This window comes from Helianthus annuus, chromosome 16 (assembly GCF_002127325.2).
Source record: "Helianthus annuus cultivar XRQ/B chromosome 16, HanXRQr2.0-SUNRISE, whole genome shotgun sequence".
In the NCBI taxonomy this organism is placed as follows: Eukaryota; Viridiplantae; Streptophyta; class Magnoliopsida; order Asterales; family Asteraceae; genus Helianthus; species Helianthus annuus.
This window is the reverse complement of record NC_035448.2, coordinates 30,312,729-30,335,410: the sequence shown is the minus strand read 5'-3', so window position 1 is coordinate 30,335,410 and position 22,682 is coordinate 30,312,729. Positions and strand designations below refer to the sequence as shown.

Sequence of the window (22,682 nt, the reverse complement as noted above, 5' to 3'; positions counted from 1 at the left end):
GTAATTTTTTATACAATTGTAAGTGTACAAACTCTTAATTTCTTTTTGCCACCAAATGAACATATCTTGTACATGTTTATAAGTGCAAGCAAATTACCAACAAAATTTTATTGACTTACTAAACAGTAAAAGGATGTAGATATATGCTTTCATAACTTTACTGGAAACGTTATATGAAAAACCAATCACGTTGTAGCATACTTTTGATCAAGATTGGTCACGAGTTTGGTCGAAAGAGATAACACAAACAAACAAGCACATCACATGCATACTGCGTACGTATGTTTTCATGATAATTAGTCGCATGTTATTAATTGATGTTATTGTACTTTGTATTTTGTATTTTGTATTGCGAGTATAAGTTGTCCTACTTGCTTAGCACTTCCAACAGAAAGGACTCTTTAAGCCTTTGCTAGTTACCACACAATCCCGAAACACAATTTTTATGGGTAACAATTGGTCGAGCAAACACACCGATAAGGATTGGAAGAGGTGTGATACCAATGTTAAGCATCAAATATGTAGTACAAAAAAGAAGAAAAAACAAGAACACAGGAGTTGTTCAACTCATTTGCAACTTCATTGATCCATGATATTAGGTGAAGTACTGTTGTTACAATCGGTTTGTATAAACATTGTTATTATAGATACTAATGTTGCATTCTACTTGTGTGTGTTTGGATTTTTACAATAATGGTCCCTTCCGGTAACTGTAGTTACTGGTGTTTGAACATTTATACATTATTCATGTAGTCAAGTAATGTATCATACATAAGTCACATATTATTCAATCATCTAAAACCACTAAGGTGATCTTCTACATAATTGCACAAACAACAAAGCCAAAGCTCCAGACTTCCAAATCGTGGACGATGGAATCCCATATTTTCCGTTACGAAACAACCCTTTAAAGAATTCCCAAAAGCATAATAACAACCAAACACTAACAAACATCTCTCCCAACCCTAATTCCAATACTCCCACCCAGTTTTCACTGTAGTCAACCTTTAACAATCTTAACACACCATTGACCAATGCAACTATGTTGACTAGTAGAATGACGACACCAGGAATGATCATCGGTGACTTGTCATACGTAAACTTACCAACACTTTCATTATCATCATCATTACCACCATCATTCGACTTGTGTTCCTTTTGTGTTACTTCAAAAATTGTGTCTGATAAACCAATGAACTTTAGCATCACGTTTAAAAACCCAAATAACCATGCAGTCATAGCATTCACTCTCTCAATTCTCTGTAAATTCCACCACATACGAAGCGATACACCTACACGTTTACACTCCCAATACACATAAAGATTGTAAATGACGAAAATAGCCATGAAGATAAGAAAAGCCCATTCGTCGATCTTGGGCAAGAAACGTGACCCGGTGATGATACAATATACGGGAAGAGATGCATAACATAGCTCGAAAACTGACCGGATTGCCCATAAAGAAAAAGAAAAATAACCAAGGGCTTGTCGAAACCAAAGGTTTCCTTTTGTAGCAAGAAGTAAAGGGTTTTTATCGGTGAATAAGATCTCAAAAAGGCCTATGATCCATCTTTTTTGTTGTGTTAATGAAGACGGAAATGTTAAAGGTGCGCAACCAAGAAATGCAAGCGGGTCAGGTGAGGTAATAGCAGATCTCCATCCTCTCCCATGGATACTGAGTCCCGTTAGAACATCTTCTGTTGTGGATCCATAAAGCCAACCAACCTGAAAACGTAGTTTAGAACCTAATCATCTATTGAACAATATTGTATTAGGTTTTAGAGTAATGCTATTTTCATCCCTGAGGTTTGGTCAATTTTTTGACTTTCGTCCAAAGGTTTGTATTTTCATATCTAGATTCAAAAGGTGTCATTTTCGTCCCACTTGTTAACTCCATCCATTTTTCTTCATGAAGTCAGGGGTATTTTCACTTTTTTATTAACTTAAAGGGTAATTCAGTCTTTTTCACTTTATGTACAAGCGTTTGTCATAATGAAAAAGTATTCAAAATACCCTTACTAAATAATAAAAAAAAAAACAATATAGGTAAAAAGACGAAAATTCCCCTGACTTAACAAAGAAAAATGGATGAAATTAACGAGCCGGATGAAAATAGCAACAAAGCTTTTGAATCCATATGCAGAAATACAAACCGGCAAAACTGGCCAAAATCTCAGGAACAAAAAATGACATTTTACTCAAAGCATATTTAATATGTTTGTTTAGAACATTTTGATCATTAAAGGAATATATAATATAGAGACGTAATTTCTTTACAGAACCCATGATGCGTTGACAACCCCGAGAACAACATAATGTATTTGTACCTAAAGAATTGCAATATGTTATGTATTTATGTAACTGTATAACCACCTCTCTTTCTCTCTCCCACTATATCCGGTAAGCATTGTGTGCAAGTGCTTAGGCGTTCTCTACTTTAAAATTGGTTCTAAAACGTATATGTGTGTGCGCACGCATGTATAAAGGATCAATCAATTCAAAACTAGAGAGAACCACAAAATCACATAAACACTTTCTCTCTCCCGTAGTTCTTAATAGCGATCATAGCGAATAAAATATTTATAGAACTTTCTTCAAGTGTATCGCTAAACATAAAATAGCGTCTGCTATTTCATCGCTACAGCTACATAACATATAAGTTTCTTGTCGCTATCGTCCGCTATTCGCTATTAACGGCTATGCTCTCTCCTACTATATATGTGTCATGCACTACGGTTCTTGCAGTAATCTGAAATGTCCATAAAGGACATTGAAAGCACATGCACATAAAAATGTTCATAAAGGACATTCTTGTGACACAATGAGAGAGGCCCTATGAAATAAAAGCCTATGTATTTCATTTTTAGCTAGTTTAACATAACGGATACTAAAATTATCAAAAATTGGTTATTCGACCCTATATAATTAATCAGATAATTCGGTTCTTAATCACCTGTGTGCCCCAAGAGGTGCCATACTCATAGCTACAGCTTGCAACATGGATTGCAGCCTCAATGAAACTAGAGGGACTGTTTCGGTTTTCTATCTTTGAATTTGATTCTGATAATATATGAGCAGCTGACTCTCTTAATTCAATTGATTTCCCAAAGATTTTATGTAGATCTTCATTACTGATGTTATCTGTTTAACAAAAGAAAATATGAAGAGTTAGCTCAAGGGTTAGACATGCATTTACACTACAAAAATGACCATGAATTAGTATATATATTTACCAGATTTTATCGTATCATTTGGAGATGCACCATAAATAACCTTTCGTCTGTGAAAACAATTTGTTCCTGAGTAGACCGTCCCTTGATTTGATGCTACTCCATTTACAACATACTGGTTTTAACATGAAAAAGAGAATTAAGTAAATTATTTCTGGTAATTATATAAAAAAAGAGAGAAGAGAAAATCAAAGCATATATACACACAAAAAGATTAGCGAGTTGATTCCCAAAGGGGTCATCCTTCAATCCATCATAAAAAGCTTGAGGAAACTGGAAAAAAGCACAATTATCTTCATCCTTGAAACCAAACACCAAACACATTGCATGAAGAAAAACTTGGGGATTATTCGCATACATATCACAATCTACATTCAACATCAAAGGTGCATTTGTCATTACTCCAGAGACTCTAGTCTGTTCATCATTTAGTAAAGGTTAAAAAGTTCCACACAAATAAATAAATAATACACTAACAGGTCACAAATTTAAGCTGACTAACCAAAACGTTCATAGCTCCAGCTTTGTAATGATGCTTATGTTTCGGGTTCTTCTCTCTTGAGATGTATATTACGTGGGGCGGATCGCTCGGGATACCTTCTTTGTTCTCTGATATAACCTACAACAATTACCAGATAGCTTTCTGAATCGTGTAAGAGTTTACTTTCACATTAAAGTTTGTATAGGAAATCAATAATCGGATGTTTTTTCTATGAAAATTGAAGTGTTAATTTTCATGTGTTTTAAACACTAGATGTTTTCCTTTATATAGTAGGTCGACCATCACACCGATTTTGTTGAATCGTTGCAACTCATCGTGAAAGGGTGTGACACTTAAGGTATACCTCAATTATTTTTTCCATAATTTAAAAAATAATTTATGTTTTTGTGATCCAAGAAACCTACAAGATAGAATTTTGACACGGCCCATTGCTCAATGTCGTTACACATTCAATCAAGTCGGCATTAAACACTTGGGCGGGCACGTATATGTTTGTTTATAGAGATGATTTAGTGAGTCAACTTAGAATCAAGAAACATTTCACTATGATTATAATCTTTCTCTTTGTATTCGTCTACCAATAAAATATGGGACCAGATCAAGATTTGATACCTTAATGATGGTTGGGTGGTCCGAGCGGTGGACACCACAGAAAACACCAAAATCCGGATCATGATCACATGGGAATGGTCTCTGCCTTGCAAATTCGATCTTCTTGTAAAGCTCCCCATATTCCCTCTAAAATAAAGATGTGAATTTGTAGGATATCTTATACAGCTTTACCACATGGCCTTTAATTTGTGATCCAACTTATATTTATAGAAAAAAACGTTTATGACCCATTAAACTTGTTTATTACAACATGTTTATGACATGTTTACAATTTGATTACAACCTATTTACACCTCACTAACGTGTTTATAGTCTGTCACTTTGACTTGTTTAAATAAATGGGTAACACTGGTTGAGTTCAAGTTACACGATTTAACTGTGTTTTGATTAGGGTGATTTTTTGACACAAATGAATACACGGGTTGTGTTCGAGTCATCAATTCACCCCCTCAATCCAAAAACTGTCAAACCGGCAATATGTGTTGTATATGTCTATTATACATATACGAGAAAGATGTAACCCTAAAAGCGTGATTGTATATCTCAACTCAAGATATATTTTAATAACAATCCAAATTATTACCTTCATCTTTTTCCATTCTTGTTGGAACTCCAATGAATCATCTTTCATAGGCGTGGACTTAGAATCAAAGTATCGAAACGGAGCTCTAACTTGAACTTTATACTTTTTGCAAAAAGGGACCCAAAGTTTTGCAAATTTTGTTGTCTCAACAAGGGAATACAACGTAAGAGGCGAGCAACCATCATCAGACAGATAAAGAGCTAACTTGTCGGCTGGATAATCTACCGCTAACAAAGATAACACGGTGTTCATTGCTATGATAGACGGCTCAAGGACAGCGTCAGCAGTGGTGACAAAAATATCCACCGTTGGAAACTCCGATTCGCTTACCCTGAAACACATGATTATCAAAGTCGTCTACAAGAAATAAACAACACGATGACACTTTAAGATTATATAGTTGTGAATTCGAATTACCTCTTGAAGAGTCGGTCAGGGTACGTTATCGTGGTGCTTTGATTCCATTTTATACACACAGAAAGAGTCCAGTTAAAAGTAAACCATGACTCACAAAGAAACGCAAGCAGCCATGGGAGGTATTGGTCTTGGTCATTGAAATAAACGACTCGATAAACAAGTACAAAGACGAGAAGAGAAAGAACCACAAGCTCTATGGTTCGGGCTGTCTTGTTGTTATGAACTATTGTTTCTTGTAAAGGGAGACAATAGGAGTCTTGAATGTTCGTAGCCATATATTTCTAAGCTCAATAGAATGATGTTTTTGAAGAGTCTTTTTTTGTGTGTGTGTAGTACCATTGGTGTGTTGAAATAAGTTTTTATAGTGGGTTTTGGTTTTTTCTAAGTTTTGAAGAAGTGTCCAAATGTGACTAGAATACCAAATCGTATTATCCACAAGCCCATCAATATCCATTACCGTATGCAAATTAATAGTTTTTATTAGTGGTGGCAGAATACATGATTTCATGTTTTTCCACGTAGCATGAAACAGGGGTGAGAAGAGAGAAATTTTCATTCAACTTTGACGTATTAAAATAAATATTCTAAAATGTGTACGATTTAACATGATTGTTAGGCGGACCTTAAATAGTATATAATATGTGGGTTAAACGACCTCACAAATTAATATGTTGCGTGTGTTGCCACTTTTTGCTCGTGGGACTAAACAATTTTCTGAACGTCAGCCCACAAAATTACAAAGCCGGCACCCTTAGAAAAAAAAAAAAAAAAAAATCATGACCCTACACCCAAACAATTTTCTTAATAAATGATTAAACTGTCATCCGCTAAAAATATGTTGGTAAAAGGTAAAAACTTAAAAATTTCTCTCTCCGCTATAAAATATAATGTCTTCATATGACTTTGATTGTGATGATAAAGGCAAACTTGAGTTTAATTTTCTCGAGTACATTGATCATTTGAAAGCGTACGGAAGATTTGCCAACTTGAAGGGTATTTCTAATATTGTAAATTTGATTGTGGAAACAAATACACATACTACGTATCCATTGGTCTATCGCTTATTTAAGTTATTGTTAGTTTTATCGGTTGCAAAGCCAAGCATTAAAAGATGTTAATTTTCAGTGAAGTGAAGAATGTGTAGACGATATTGTGTAATCTGATGGGAGATGAGTATCTGAACAAGTCTTGTACAACGCCGGCTTTAATGTAAGTGTACTAAAGCGGCTGCTTTGGGCCACAAATATTTAAAGGCCCCATTTTTAGATAACAAGCTTGAAGCACCCTATGAATATGGAATTTGAACACATGTTAATTAGTAAAACTAGAATAATACTTAAATATGAAAATAAAAGTAGATGAAATTGATGATGACTCATAAATGGAATAAGTTAGAGAAGATAATAATGAAATTACATTTGGATTATAATCAAATTGAATTTATGCCATGCTTGATTGTTAAGACTTTGATGTTATTTCTATAGATTTGGGCAAGTTGTTTCACTCAAAACACGTAAAATTTGTAGCGTTGAGGATAATAAAATTTGAGAAGGTCCCATTCTTTTGAGTTTGCTTTAGGTCTCCACAAAGGTTGAGCCGGCTCTGATCTTGTATTGTTACATTGAAAAATAGTTATTGAAGAATGTTCAGATCAAAGATGTCATGAATCATTTTCAGAAAATGAAACCTATAGGAACGATATTTAATGTAGTTTTTAAATTAGAAATGATACCGTATTTTTGTTATATATTGTTTACTTTTCTACGACATTGTATCTTATCATCTGATCCGATAAGAACTTAAGATTTGAGCGACAAGCTGATAGAAATCCAAACAATGAAAAAACTGACCCCTATTTCTTTTGGTTCGCCACTGATCTAATTGAATTGTTTTCACTCCACACTGATGAAAACTCTTGAACTTAAAAAAATATGTGTTTTTAAAAGACTTTTTATAAACCTCTTTAGTTTTTTAAATATGTACAAGATGATTAGACGTAGAAGCGTAAAAAATATAAAAATCATAATACCTTTTGCATTTGTTATCCTTCAGAAAGATGTTAGTATATATAATTCGTACAATTACAAAATTCATGTGCACCTAAATAATTTAATGAGTAAATTACAAGTTTTGTCCTTTATATTTATACCAAATTTCCAACGGTGTTCTTTGTCTTTAAAATTGATGACCTTTGTACTTTATGTTTACAAATATTGCACGTTATATCCTTTGGTAATAACCCAGTTAATTTTTCTTGTTAAATCTGGTTAGACAAGGGTACTTTAGTCTTTTTATATACAAAGGACGAATTTTGTAATTACTCATATTTTAATTTTAATAGATAAAACACATACAAAATTTAAAATTTCAATATTACTAATATAAAACAAAAACTAAACCACACCCTTTCACTCTCTGGTCACTTCCCCTCTCTCTCTATATATCTCTCCCAACCACCACCACCACCTACCCCTATTACCCTCAGCCACCACAACTGTCAACTCTAGTTGACCAACACCACCCATCCATGTTCAAAATCATTCTGTCTCCACCAAACCTTATGTGGTCACATTCTTCCACCGCACTATCTCCACCATTGTCACCAACAATCCCTCATTCGCCGACACGTGGAGATCTGACACCGAGCACCTCAACCACTCCCCTATCGTCGGTGGGATAATCAATGGTTAACTCTGCCTCATATGCCACCAGTATGCTTGTATTAATGCCTATTTGAGTTTTGAGATTGGGGGGTTTTTGACATCTTGGAGTCGATCAGAATTAGGGTTTGTTGTTTTGATTTTGAATGTGTAGAGTGTTTAATATATGAGGGTGGATGTTGATTTGTTAATGAGTTAGGGATCAATGGTATTACGTTTTGGATATGTCTATTTGGTTTAATTAAATGTGGAGCTTCTACAAAATTTGGTTGAAATTCATTGATGTTCTTCTTTTGCTATAAGTGGTATGTTATTGAAGGGGTATGGTTCCAAATCTGCGCTGACCAACCAATGAGCGTCCGACAGGTTGTATCTGATCATGCTCCACGATTTACAATCGTATAGGAGACAAGAAGGTACACAAGGAAGCTTACGTGGCACCAATCAGCGTGCGCCGACAACTGCACCACGATCTCCCCTTAGTTGTTGATGACAGAGCCAACAATAAGGACAACGGTCAGGCCACGTACATCTAATCAATGTGCGCCAACTCTCCTCTCGTCCAGAAGCACCAACAGTCGTGGTAGAGGAGACAAAACGGATATTCCTTTTTGTCGACCTCGAGGCCCAAGGCCCATCAGCCCATCCCCTTCCGAACCACTCCGGCTATAAATAGAGACCTCCTTCCACAGGTTTAAGGATCCTCTTCCTTGCTCTCTTACTCCTAATTACATACTTTATCCTCAATACACATACTTATTCTCACGCCAGAGAGTGGTTAAGAGGAGAACCCCCTTATTCCCCTCCTCTTAACGAGCTTAACGGGGAGTTTAGTGTTTTACAGGAAGATCACCACCACAGCTCAGGCGAGACAAAGAGGATTAACCTTATTTATCGAGACACATTCCACAAACTAATCACCAGATTAGTTTGATGTTTCTTCATTTGCGCCCATCAATTTTTACAATCAATTTCATCTTCTTTTTCTGAGTTGTTCTTGCTTCCCTCGATCAATGGCTGATCAGGGAATTCCTTTTCCACACCTTGGTGCGCGCTCTCAGGCGGGTACGACGGAGGACGTGGTGCAAGTCCAAAGCCTACCTAATGACGAGTCCACTGAGGGAGAAGATACAAATATCGGGGACATCCGCGCGAGTGGTGTCTGCATTGCTCACACAGTTACCCCCAACAAGTCATGACGCTGGCCCGTCTGCGCCAGCACCATCAAACATCTATGCGCTATTAGGGCTACTTGAGGGAGAAACTCTGGCATCCTGGTATGCAAAGTCCCAAGTGACACTCAACCTCATCTACGCGCAACTAAGCGCACAGCAAGCGATGCTCCAAGCATAGGCACAACCATCAGCGTTCGTAACTCCTGCTCCACGACCAGTGGAAAATCCAACTCCACAACCTGCACATGCGAGGAGTCAGCAACATGAAAGATCATCTTCTCCGAGAAGACAGAGTGTGCGCGACCGCGCGACACGTATGGAGAAACAGAGAGCAACTATCACACCAATCAACGGAAGCCTCCGTTGAGCAGCCGCTTAGGTCCCCGCAATATAAACGAGTGGGGTTACAACACTAAAGAGGAGGACTCAACATACAAGAAGGAAGAGTCCTCGGTTTTTAGCAGACTTCCAAAGACCCATGAAGTTTACAAGCTACGAGAGCGCATAGCATACAACCTGTCGGCTGAACATGATTACACCTTGGTATACAAGCCTGTAGCGGTGGCCGAGAAGTCGAAGTTCATCCGCGAGATTGCACTCGCGCCATTGGAAAAGGCCAAACTCCCACAAGCTGTCGGCAAGTTTAACGGTCTTACCGACCCAGACGACCATATTTAGCTTTTTAAAGTGTTGGTGTCGTAGGAGGGTGGACCATGCCAATGTGGTGCCACCTTTTCATGCAAACCCTAACAGGGACTGCACGTGCATGGTTCGACAGCCTCCCTTCAGGGAGAATCAAGTCATGGACAGATCTACAAGAGAAATTTCTGGCTCACTATAACCAGCAGCGAAGATACTAGTGTGACACCTCCGAGGTAATGGACATCTGGAGGCTTGAAGGCGAAGGATTGGAAGACTTCATCACTCGCTTCAACAAGGAGTGTTTGGAGATAGGAGGGGTCAGGAAGACCTCATGCGCGCTCACTTCAAGAAGGCCATTCGTTGTGATAGTCTAGTTAGGACCATCACCGGAAGGGACGGTATGCCAAAAGAATGGGACAAACTCATGGAAGTAGCGAATATAGTCGCGCAGACGGAAGAAACCCTAACTGGGTCCAGATCTGGCCATTCCTCAAAAGACCATTACTCAATGGATTACTACTCGAAGGACTACTCGCGCGATCCATGCAAGCACGATAAGAGGAAGAGGCACTCCGACTGGAGTTCAAGCCAGACACGCGATGAAGACAGACATCGACACGGTGAGGATGCTCGTGCCTTGGTTGACAAGGCAAGATACACAAAGGCAGACAAGGGAAAGCATCAGGAGAAGCAACGGACTCCGTTAAACAAGACACCCCTCAAGGTTCTTAACACGGAGAAGTTGGATCTCAAAGATCCACCACCAATGCGCAGCAAGAAGGGCCAGGACCTTAGCCGATTTTGTGAATTCCATAAAGACATTAGGCACCTGACCGATGACTGTATTCACCTGCGCATGGAAATCGAGAGAGCTCTGAAGAGTGGCAAGCTGGAGCACCTCGTGAAGAACGTGCGCAAAGAAACCAAGAAGATTCAGAGGAGGAACGGGTGATCGATGGTCTTACCACATCACCCCACAAATAAACACCGGTGAGATCATCGCGCTTGACGGAAGTCAGTGTTTCCAAGATGATTATCCCGAGTAGAATCAAAAATCAATCGCACTCGACGGCAGTCAGTGTTTTTAGGTGGTGTATCCAAGAAGTGTTATCCGTGACAATACAACCTCTGATGCTGACAAGGTGAGTATTACATACATTCATTAGACAGTCATATCTATCTACTTTGGACACAAGGCAACGGAGAAAATTGTTACATGTAATGCATCACCATTGTAAGCGTGGGCCGCGCGCCTAACAAGTTTACTAATACGAGTGTTCTATACATTCTTTTTTCCTTGTTATTTTGCTACAGTTTTTACAAATTACAAATGCATGTTCAACTTCTATTACAAGCAAAAACACTTCAGTAAATCACGAGCTCATGAACTAAGCCTCCAAGGTTCCAACCAGGCGACAATGTTCAAACATGAGCTACTTACATTCATTTGCGCTCCTTCAAAGAAGTTGCTAACACATACAATAATTATAATTTGACAATGGAAAGGCAAAAGGTCTGTTACAATAAAAAAGTGCAACGGCGCAAAGGTTACACATGTAGAAGGGGAAAACTTACAAGGCACCGAACGCCTTAAAAAATGAAAAGTCCTACACATTATGTTTATCCTTTACTCCGCGCCTTCGCCACCATCAGCTTCATCTTCCTCATCAGACAACTCCACTATCTCAGGCGGCTCTAAGAAAGATTTCAAACGCGCAACATAGTCTTCGTGTTTCAAAGCATCAGTGACTACATCCAAAACAAGTATGGATAGGCTATTATAATTATCCTTAGTCCTGCGCAATTCATCTTCGGCCCCCTCACCAGCAGAACAACGACATGACCGAAAGTGCTGATGAAGTACTTCTTCAACATGTTTGGCACACTCAAGGTATCCAGTGTGATGGCCTGCGGCTCGCACAACCATTGTAAAGGCAGCCACCGCCTTATCAAGCTCGGTGGCATTCAAAATAGAATTGACAATCTATGCAAAGGAAAAAAACATGGTAAGTCAAGAGTTAAGAAAAATAAAGAAGCTAGAAGCAAGAGATACGTACATGAGCAATGCCGAAATTCTTCATCCATTCACGATCAGATAGAAGAGGCTCCACCGTTGATTGCACCACCGCATAGTTCTCCTGAGCCAAATTCAAGGATGCAAGGCTAACGTGGCGCGCCTCTTCCGCAGTCTCAGCCTTGACTCTTTCTGAGGTCAAGTCAATCTCCAAGGAATCAGTTTTCTACTTCTCTGCCTCTAAACCTTCGTGTGCCTCGCGCAGGTGACGCTTCAACTCTGCAATTTCTGCATCCTTGCCAGCCGGATCCCTATCCTTACTATTGATCTGCGATGACAAGTCAACCTGCAATTTTATCTAAAAAGACAAACATGTTAGAAGTTTTTTAACTTCGTTACATACAAAATCAGAAAGGGTGCTAGCCTGTAAGACCTCAACATGCTCTCGGTGTGACTTGGCTTCCTCATATTTAGCCTTGAAATCCGCCTCAGATTTCTTCAAGCCATCTACTTGCACATCAAGATTTGTAATTTTGGTACATACGGCATGCATCTTCTTATTGTCATTCTCACAAGCTGCGCACTAATTCATATGCTCTTCAGCAAGAAGATCTTCACTCGCTTGAAGTTTCTTCTTTAAACCCTGAAGACCCCATTCTTCAGACTTCTTCTCCTTGTCGAAGGTAGCTCTATTTTCTTGAAGCTTAATCCGTGCCTGCTCGAAGAGTTTGGCTTCAGCAGCCAATCGTTCGCGATGCTTCTCCCAGGCAGCGCGCTCTAAATACATTGTTCGCCATTATCGACCAATTTGATGACCAACAGAAGAAGGTTTTTTTCCTGTCCTAAAACATATGACCGGTATAAATTATCATGCCCTCGCTCTTTCTGACGGCGCACTTCACCCTGGGGGAACACCCCCATCATCCATTCCCTACATGTACGAAACTCAGTCAGAGTATCACTCTACTTCAAATTCCAGACAGGGGTGTGGGATTCGGTGGTGCGACTTTCATTATAAGTCTTGTAATATATTTCGTCCAACGTATCCTCTGCGCGGATGGGCGACGGTTTCCTTGGTTTCTTTCTCTGAAGTTTCTTTCCTGCTAACCGCGCCAGATCCATCCGCGCCTTTACCAGCAACATGCTGAGCTCCAGCACGCTCTTCTTCATGAGTATCGCCAGCTGCACCCCCATTAGTCGATGTTATATTTTATGTTTGAATGGGGAACGCCTGCTGCGCGATTGGGTTCTCAACCTGCGCATCAAGCCCAGTAATTTTGATAACCTCCGGAGCCTTCTCAATTTCCGGAGTTACATCAATAGGCCTTTCTTTAACCTTAGAAGACTAAGCTTCTTTCTCCTCAACGGCAGTCTTAGGGGGAAGAACAGTAGGCTTCGGCCGCGCAGTGGGCTTCTTCGAAGCCTCTTTAATGGAAAACACAAAAAGGACAATGTGTTAACAAAAGATAAAGGGGAAAAAGAACAAAACTTGACAACTCTTATCGGGCGAGACTTCAGTATACAAGTCTCTTAAATCCCCATTCTTCCCGATAGCAGGCTTGCCAATGGCAACCTTCTTTGCGACGGGGAAGGATTCAAGTTTCGTCTCCATGCGAGACCTCTTCAACGCATTCTACCTGATCAGCTCTTCAGCTTCAGGATCAGCTCCAGCTCCCTCTTCATGATCAGAAAGTGGGGTCACACCAGTATCCGGGCCTTTCGAGCCCACGCTTCTTGACCCTCGTGCCGCACCACCTTGTGGTTTCCCACCTATAACATGCAAGTCCTCTAAGGAATCAGCCACCAAAACAAAGGCTTCAAGATTACTCTATCGGAAGCGAGTAATACCTTTCTGTGATCCTGCATCTGAGGTCACTTCGGCCACCATTGTCTTCTTTACAGCCGCGCCACTAGCAGTAGCAGCTTTCTTCTTCGAAACCCTTTTCGGCTTCTTCTCATCAGGGTCAACACCTAAATTGTGCAACACACCCGCAAACAAGTTATGCGAAGGACTAAACTTACATTCTGAAGAATCTACCAACTCTTCACTAGAAAGATAGACAATCTCTTTCCTAGTAGAAGTTATAGCCCTACAAGGCCTAGGATTGGGGATGCGCGCACCTTCGGTTGCGAGTGGAGGGGTAGCAAACACGTCAAGCCGTGTGTACATGAAGTTGGGCCGAATCTGCTCCAACCAGAATTCTTCCCCATCGCGCAGGGGCCTCGTGCCCATAACTCCAACAAATGTAGGGAAGGCACTTTGTTATAACCTAGCCTCTACATTCGAAAAAGATAAGTTAGTGAAAATCAAAGGATTTACAAAGAATACGTTGCAAAATGATAGAAGGAAGTTTGCCTTGTTCATCAAATAACAAGACAGGCATGCTTACTTTGTCTTCGGGCCACTTATCACTCATCCCACCAGCAGCTAACACTTGCTCGTCAAAAACCCGATTTGGCAGCACCATAAAACCTTCATACCACATCGCGCCACGAGGAATCGCCATATCTTTTTTGGCAATCGGGCCCATCGCTCTAAACTGCATTGCCATGGGAATAACCTCCGCATGGATGAAAAAGAATTTCATCTTCCAATCATGGAACCTTTAGGAGGACTTATCAAAATCTTCTTAGCTGTGCGCAGGGCAAAGGAGAAGAAACCCATATTACTCTGCAGTTGATAGAAAACCCTGAATTTTTTCTATAGTCGTTCCATCCCTTGAGACCGGCAAACAAACTCGAAGTGCCTAACGTGCACCATGCCCATCGGGCTCATCTGAGAGATGTGAAAACCGTAATATTGAAGGATATTACCCAGAAAATGGGTCGCCGGCTGCCAGAAATTTCCTTCGGAGAAGAAATCAACAAATAAAGTGATATACCCAGCCGGTGCATCTACCGCAGTTAGGCCTTGGCTGGGATATCTGGAATCCCACTGTGGTAGAAGTTGGTAACCTGGAACAACCTGTTCAAACAGGCCTTCGTCCCCCTCTAGTGGAGGTAAACCACCACCGGCTTCTCCTACGTTGACGACGTCTTCACCAGTGGACATCTTTAAAAACTTCGAGATATGAAGGTCTGCTGAAGAAACTTGAAGATTTGAAGAAGAAAAGATGAAGGTTTGAAGATTCGAAGAACTTCAATGCAGAAATTGAAGATAAGAAGAGAAGAGGAAAGAGAGATCTGAAGAAACAGTGACCTTCAATCTCATCCTCGTCGTCTATTTATACCCATCGCATTTATGCGATGGGTAAATGTGCCGAAGGAACCGCGCGCGTACCCAACCATGAAGGGACACGTCAGGCGGGATTTACAGAGCGACAGTTACCACGCGAGCATGGGCCTCACTCGCCTGACAGCAGACGAAACGGCATACCTGACACAGTGACAGCTCAATCATCACTGTGTCAACGGTCAACTCGAACATCTCTGTCACAACCAACTTTGCACCAACCTGTCAATGTTTTTTCAAATTCCAAGAAATTTTCCCGTGCAAATGAACATATCACTCAATAGCAAGCTGCGATGTTGCGCTGCACACATGAGCAAATTCAAGAACTACCCTGCGCATCTCAATATGACACTTCAACATTAAAAAAACATAGTTGCGCCACTTACATAATAACACACCGCACATGCGCCGGCTGGGCAGCTGCGCCGCGTGCAGTGTGCCACATTATGCGTGCGCCACCTATTTCAGATGCTACATGAAGAACTGAATAAAAGCAGGTTTTAACTTCTCATTTTTTTCTAAAGTCCAGAGCTCCATCCACTTGCAACTTGCGCATGGAAGCACCACTGGACTGGGGGAGTTGAAGGGTTATGGTCCCAAATCTGCGCCGACCAACCATTGACCGTCCGACAGGTTGTATCGTTTTATGCTTCATGATTTACAATCGTATAGGAGACAAGAAGGCACACAAGAACGCTTACGTGGCACCAATCAGCATGCGCCGACAACTGCACCACGATCTCCACTTAGCCGCTGATGACAGAGCCGACAATAAGGACAACAGTCAGGCCACGTAGATCCAATCACCTAATTTCATTTTTGGACAAAAATGGCAATAAAAGTGAAACCATAGGGACTCAGATTTAAAAGGTTTGAGTTTTAGACTAAAGTGGCAAAAGTGACCAAATGACAATTAACTCTTACTCAAATTTAAAGAACTACCAATTTCATATCATGACGTTTTCTTGTGTAAAAAATAAGATGTGGTATTTATTTTGTACACGTAAGTGTAAACCTTTTATTCAATTATAAGTGTAAATGTTTTTATAAATTTTGATATTGCTTGCAACTATTTTTTTGAACGGCCGACATAATCAATTCTGAGCATTCTTGGGGTACCCACTGGACCAAACGGAGTACTCCGAGAGTAACCCGAGTCAACCACCATTTCCGGGGTAAACCGGGTAACCCACCCGCCCGTAGGTATGACGGTGAAATTACCGGTAAAACCCATTTGGCTCAAGGATCGAACCCATGTTTCCTTGGGTCTTCTATCATTTTCCAACAATGCCTCACTCTGCACCAAATGAGAGTTAAACTTGCATCTCTAAAGAGAAATACAAGCTTTCCACCACTTAATCTAGAGATGATTGACATAATGATTGCAACTATTAATTTTGGAAATCTTATATAAAATGATCACATGCGAATTTATATCCACAAATGAGAATTGCGGTTTTCTTTTGTAGCCAATCATTATATTGAAAGAAGTAAAACAAAATAAAAAGAAAAAAATATATTGGAAAAAGTAAAACTAAATAAAAGGAAAAAAATTATAAAGTTAAGAAATTATAAAAGTAGATAAGGAATATTTATATTTTTTTGAACGGCAATAAGGAATATTTATATAGACATAAAGTTACTGAATAATAACAAACTATTAGGCCAGCGCTTTGCGGCGGGATTGTTAAATCGAAAAAAGTAGACGTATAAACATTGAGTCACGCACGTGTGTTGCGCCGCATTAACTCGTATGGAAAAGAATAACTAAGTTGTCAGACGCGTATTGTGATGGTGCCATTATCCACAAAAAAATGCAAAAACGTTGAACCACAGACGCGCATTGCAGCGTATTAACTCGCAAAATTTTGACAGAAATGTAAAACGACAAATTTGTAAAGGATGAAAAAATGTTTGTGGCAAAGTTGTAAAAGAAAAAAGTATAAGGAAGAAAAAGGTAAAAAACGAATAGTAAAAAATGTCTCACAACCTAAAGTTGATACTATTTAGACCATGACTAATGGGCACAATAGGGTGTGAAGTGACTTGATAATGCCCCCGAAACCACCCTCGTAGATTTTATAGAGGCACCAAGATGGAGGAGCATTTCTAGTATAATGTCCAAGTAAAACAAAATTGGAAAGTAATGACGAAATGAGGGCATTAAGGGGCCTTAACAATTACATATTTTTTAAGAGTTATTATGATGTTGATATCGCAGAAAATGTCCATTAGGAGGCACTAACTATTACGGATGACCTTGATTGTTTTCTAAGCTTGAAAACGTAAAAAGGTTTTAAAAATGTTTTATTTAAATTCATATAATTTTAATATATACATAGGAGGGATAGAATGAAAACCCATATTAGTTAAAAAAAAAAAAGCTAAGAAACCCAAATGAATGGACCTCATTTTGCCACATGTTACACATTTTTGCAGATTGTGTTACGTGTAACAACCATAGGCTGGCACGTGTTATGTGTAACACCTTTTGCAGACTTTCAGCTTTTTCTGAAAAAGTATAAACTGTTACGCAACACGTGGCAGCCCCGGGTTGTTAAACGTAACACGTCTGCAAAAAGTTGTAACACGTAGCAAAAGGAGGTCCATTCATTTGTATAACAACCCTCCTAAAATATTTAGAACACCCCTATACGCCCTAAAATACACCCTGTATGTGAGGAATAGGCCCAAAATACATTTAATTTAACAAAAATCAAATAAAAACAAATTTCTCATGTCGCTCGCGGGGCGCGAAGCCCTTGGCTAACTCTGTCGCGGGCCGCGACAGCTAGGCCATCAGGCGAACCCCTGAGCTGCCACCTGTCCCTGTCGTGGCCAACCTATATCGTTGATTCGACAAAGCTAAACCCTAGATAGTCTAGCTCGCGGGCCGCGAAGCCCTTTTGTTTATATCTTGCGGGGCGCGAGAAAGTGTCGACCAGACACTATAAATAGAGGCCATATATCGGCATTCATTTGAAATTGTTCACAAACTTCAAATCTCTCTCAAATTCTGAATTGTAGAAATAATATCGGGTATAATACCCACTAAATTAGCGAAGCTTTGCCTCGATGTAAGTATCATAACCCCTGGTTACGTATTAGATACGCTGCCCGATTGATCTAGTGCTCTCTAACGCATGTCGAGGCTCTGCCTGACTCAGTCGTTGGAGTTCTGTCTCGGGGAGGGTATAACTAATATAAATTTGGGTTATTATACTAACGCGTGTGCATTGTTTAATTTATTCGATTATAACCAGGCAATCACAAGAGAAATACCTAAAATAGCAATGTGAGTAATTCCTCTTTTCACAAAGTGTTTTTACAAAACCTCAAATGTTTAAATTATATTTCATAGTGATTGAGTATTTGTAGTTTTACAATTATCGTCAGTATGTTGGGGTTTTGTATACAAAATTTGTTACTACACTGTGAGTAGTAACATTACCACCAGTCAGGATTGATAGTACCGTGGGTGGTAATTAAAGTAGATGTAAACAAATGTAATTGTTGGATTGCCCTCAATGCTGTAAAATGATAAAACTTGTTTTGATTAAATTGGGATTCACTCGCCAGTATTTCTTGCTGATACAATATTTTTAAACACATTTCAGGTAACAAAATGTGAAAGCTAAATAGAAGCCAGCTGGAGAGCATTGAAGGCTTGGAAAGTGGTTATAAAAGTTACCTAAATAAAGAAGAAGCTTTATTTCAATAAATTAGGGTTTATCCCTAAAAACATGTTTGTAATGGAAACTTGGGTTTATCCTAATATATTTATTATTATAAAAATGTGGTGTTTTACTCTGATAAAATATTTCCTAACTACGGTCCTGATGAAATTTCGGCTGCCAAATAAATGATAAACACCGATACCACCATCTCTGAGCAGGCCGCGACTGCCCGCCTCCCGGGGCATGGGTCGGGGGTTGCGACAGAAGGTGGTATCAGAGCTAAAGCCACTGATTTCAGCCACAGAAGTGTTCTACTGACACCAAAATTTTATCCATTATATTAGGAAATAATCTACGGGATTACGTGCATATTTTATTGTTTTGTGGTATTTGACAATTTGTTAGTTTACAGTATGAGTGATCAAGGACCATCGGACGCCTATCGTCAATTGTCTAGTTCTCCTAGAGATGAAGGAACTTCTTCCCAGCCTACCCCCTTGGGGTACTCAGCTGACACAGAAGAGGGGATTTTCATATTTTAGGCACAATCCGCAGAACCATTCCATACCAAAAAGAGAGGATGGTTCAGTCGAGGAGCACACGAGCGTAGGAAAAGAATGAGGAAGTTGCACCAGCAACGGGCTTAGCAGCAGCAAATAGGGAGATGAATGACCAGACCCAGGACATCACCAATAGACGTTTGGCCAATTTTCACATATTAGCTACCACAGCCGCAGACCCAAACTTAGAACAAATCATTGCACCACAGCCGCTACCACTGTTCCCAACTCAACCAATGGAAATCAAACCTAACCCAGGAGACTAGATTCCAATACCTGCCTTCGACCCAAACGAAATCCCTAGAGTTCCAGCACCTAATCCCTAAGCCTATGATCCATGGAACGACGACCATAGGGATTATCGAGAACTCTACCCACATGAGGAGCCTATACAAAACCCAGTAGCACCCTATCCCAACCTTGACCCTCTAGATCCATATTGGGATAACGACGAGTATATTCGGGAAATCCTAGAGAACCCATACCCATATGAAGAACCGATGCCCCAGTACCCTGACCCGATACCAGCACCGGCACCACCCATGAGTAACGAAAGCGTGTAGGAACTCCGCACTTTTGGTGAGGAGTTATTAGATGAAAGTGAAAGGATAAAGCATATAGGGGAGAGGCTCGTTTGGAAGTACGATGAGCGCAACATGCAGTACTGGATGAACCCCCACTAATAATAGTAATAATAATAATAAATATATATACATATATATATATATATAATGTAAGTATCTATAGAAAACCCACTTTAATTTAGAAAACCCGGGAAACTCAAAGCTCCCGATGTTTTTTTTTTTTTGAAAAAATTTACACATGTTATATACATGTTTTTAAGGGTTTTGGGCAAAAAAATCAAAAAAGCGCCGAGTAGATATTTAAAAAAAAATAAACAAGTTTTGGTGTAACACATGTTACAAATATGTCAGATGAATGTAACATATGTTACACCAAAACTTGTTTATTTTTTTTTAAATATCTACTCGGCGCTTTTTTGATTTTTTTTGCCCAAAACCCTTAAAAACATGTATATAACATGTATAAATTTTTTTTCAAAAAAAAAAAAACATCCGGAGCTTTGAGTTTCCCGGGTTTTCCAAATTAAAGTGGGTTTTCTATACATCCTTCCCTTATATATATACATATATATATATACATATATATATATATATATATATATATATATATATATATATATATATGCGAGTAGTTTAAAAGAACTAAAAATAGATAATCCACTACCTACTGATGCATAGTTAGTATTGTATTTTAAAATTAGAGTTGCAGCTTGTAATATATAGATATATGAAATAGAGTAAATGTCGCAATGTACGACGATTTTGATCAAAGTATTTGTTTGTGTGATTGTTTGCATTAAATATTGGTCTGTGATATTAATATTGGGTAAATGTTTATAATCTAGATGGACAACGAAGTGAATCACGAAAACACGAATAACGATAATAACGGGAATCAATTAGATAACAGTGTCATCCAACACATAGTGGCACAACGGATTATACACGCAATGCCATATATAATCAAAACGGTTAAGGAAGCAGAAAATAATAGTAATAGTGGAAGTAAACGACCACCTACTGAGCCCAGTCACAGCGTAAACAATGGACCACTACTTCAATTGCCTATTCCAAAAAGAAGAAGAACCATGTCATATGGTTGTTCTTACAAAGAATTCTGGTCTTGTAAACCAATGGAATTCTCTTGAAATGAAGGAGCCATTGCAGCTCTACGCTGGATAGAAAAGACTGAAGCAGTCTTAAAAATAAGCAAGTGTGCAGAAGAAGATAAAATTATGTTTGCTTCCAATCTTTTTAAGAATGTAGCTCTAGAATGGTGGAACACTATTCTCCAATCTAGGGGAAGTGACAGAGTCTATAATATGGAATGGAATGAGTTTAAGAACATGGTTGAAAGGAAATCTTGTCCTCCCAATGAAAAAGAACAGATAGCTAATAAGTTCTTAAACCATTGAATGACTGGAGTAGACTGTAAGGGTTACACTACCGTATTCTTCGAATATGCTAGAATAGTGCCAACCCTAGCATCACCAGAACCAGTATTAATCTCCCGTTACATCTGGGGATTAATCAGCGAGATTATACACGTAGTCAAGGCAGCTAGACCACAAACTATAGAAGAAGCTGTAGAACTAGCCAATACCTTGACTGATGAATTAGTACGTACACAAGAAGAAAACCAAAGAAAGAACCTAGCTCAAAAGCTTACCCAGGAATTTCACTACGGTAATTCCAACCATGGGAAAAAAATAGGTTCTACCTCTACACCTTACCGTAAGGCCTGCAAGAAGAAACATTCAGGGAAATGTGCTACATACTGCAATTTCTGTAAGATACCAGGACACAAGAAAGAAGACTGCAGGAAGAAACCCAATAATGGAGTATGCTTCAACTGTGGAGAAAAAGGGCATATCAAACTGAACTGTCCGAAGCTAGCTCTAGCCATGAACAACAAGACTACTAAGAATTCTAGAGCATTTGTTCTGACTGCAGAAGAAGCAAAGATGATTCCGGACGTGATTGCCAGTACGTTTTTAGTTAATGATGTTTTTGCTAAAGTATTATTTGACTCTGGTGCGAACAAAAGTTTTATTAATACTTCATTTTGCAAACTTCTCAATTAACCATTAACTAAACTTCAACAAGGATGTCTAGTAGAGACAACAAATGGAGAATCCATTAAGATCGCTGAAATCTTACAGGGTGCAAGAATAGAAATCTTAAACCATAATTTTGTTGCAAATATTTACCCAATGAATCTGGCAGGATTTGATATTGTTTTAGGAATGGATTGGTTAGTAGCCAATAAAGCTAGTATTCTATGTGATCAAAAGTCAATCCAAGTAAATTCACCAAAGGGTGAAAAGATCACAATTAAAGTAGATAAGCCATCTAGATCCACGAAATTCATCTCTGTGATGAAAACAACAAGTTATGCAAGAAAGGATCAGTAGTGTATATGATTTACATAATCATTAACACTAAAGAAAAGGAATTGAAAGATATTCCCATAGTATCTCAATTCCCCGATGTTTTCCCAGAAGAATTACCTGGACTACCGCCAGACAGAGAAGTCAAATTCAGAATTTACCTATTACCAGGAACAGCACCGATTGCCAAGGCACCTTACTGTTTGGCACCCGCAGAGATACAAGAACTGAAGAAACAGTTAGATGAACTTTTGGAGAAAGGATTCATACAGCCTAGCTCATCGCCATGGGGAGCACCAATCTTGTTTGTCAAGAAAAAGGACGGGTCAATGCGTATGTGCATTGATTACCGAGAATTAAACAATGTCATGATTAAAAATTGGTACCCCTTACCGAGAATCGAT

General features: G+C 39.2%; 1 protein-coding gene across 1 annotated transcript; it reads right to left on the bottom strand.

Annotated features, from left to right (window-relative positions):
• Nucleotides 1–570: 570 nt before the first annotated feature.
• On the bottom strand, nucleotides 571–5,691 carry LOC110915073 (cellulose synthase-like protein H1). The gene is made up of 8 exons (XM_022159694.2): nucleotides 5,345–5,691; nucleotides 4,928–5,258; nucleotides 4,345–4,470; nucleotides 3,733–3,849; nucleotides 3,438–3,647; nucleotides 3,234–3,345; nucleotides 2,954–3,141; nucleotides 571–1,725 (listed from the first exon to the last, which is right to left on the bottom strand). The coding sequence occupies exons 1-8, from the start codon at nucleotides 5,617–5,619 to the stop codon at nucleotides 805–807; spliced, it is 2,280 nt and encodes a 759-aa protein (XP_022015386.1). The 5' UTR covers nucleotides 5,620–5,691; the 3' UTR covers nucleotides 571–804.
• Between the last annotated feature and the right edge of the window lie 16,991 nt (nucleotides 5,692–22,682).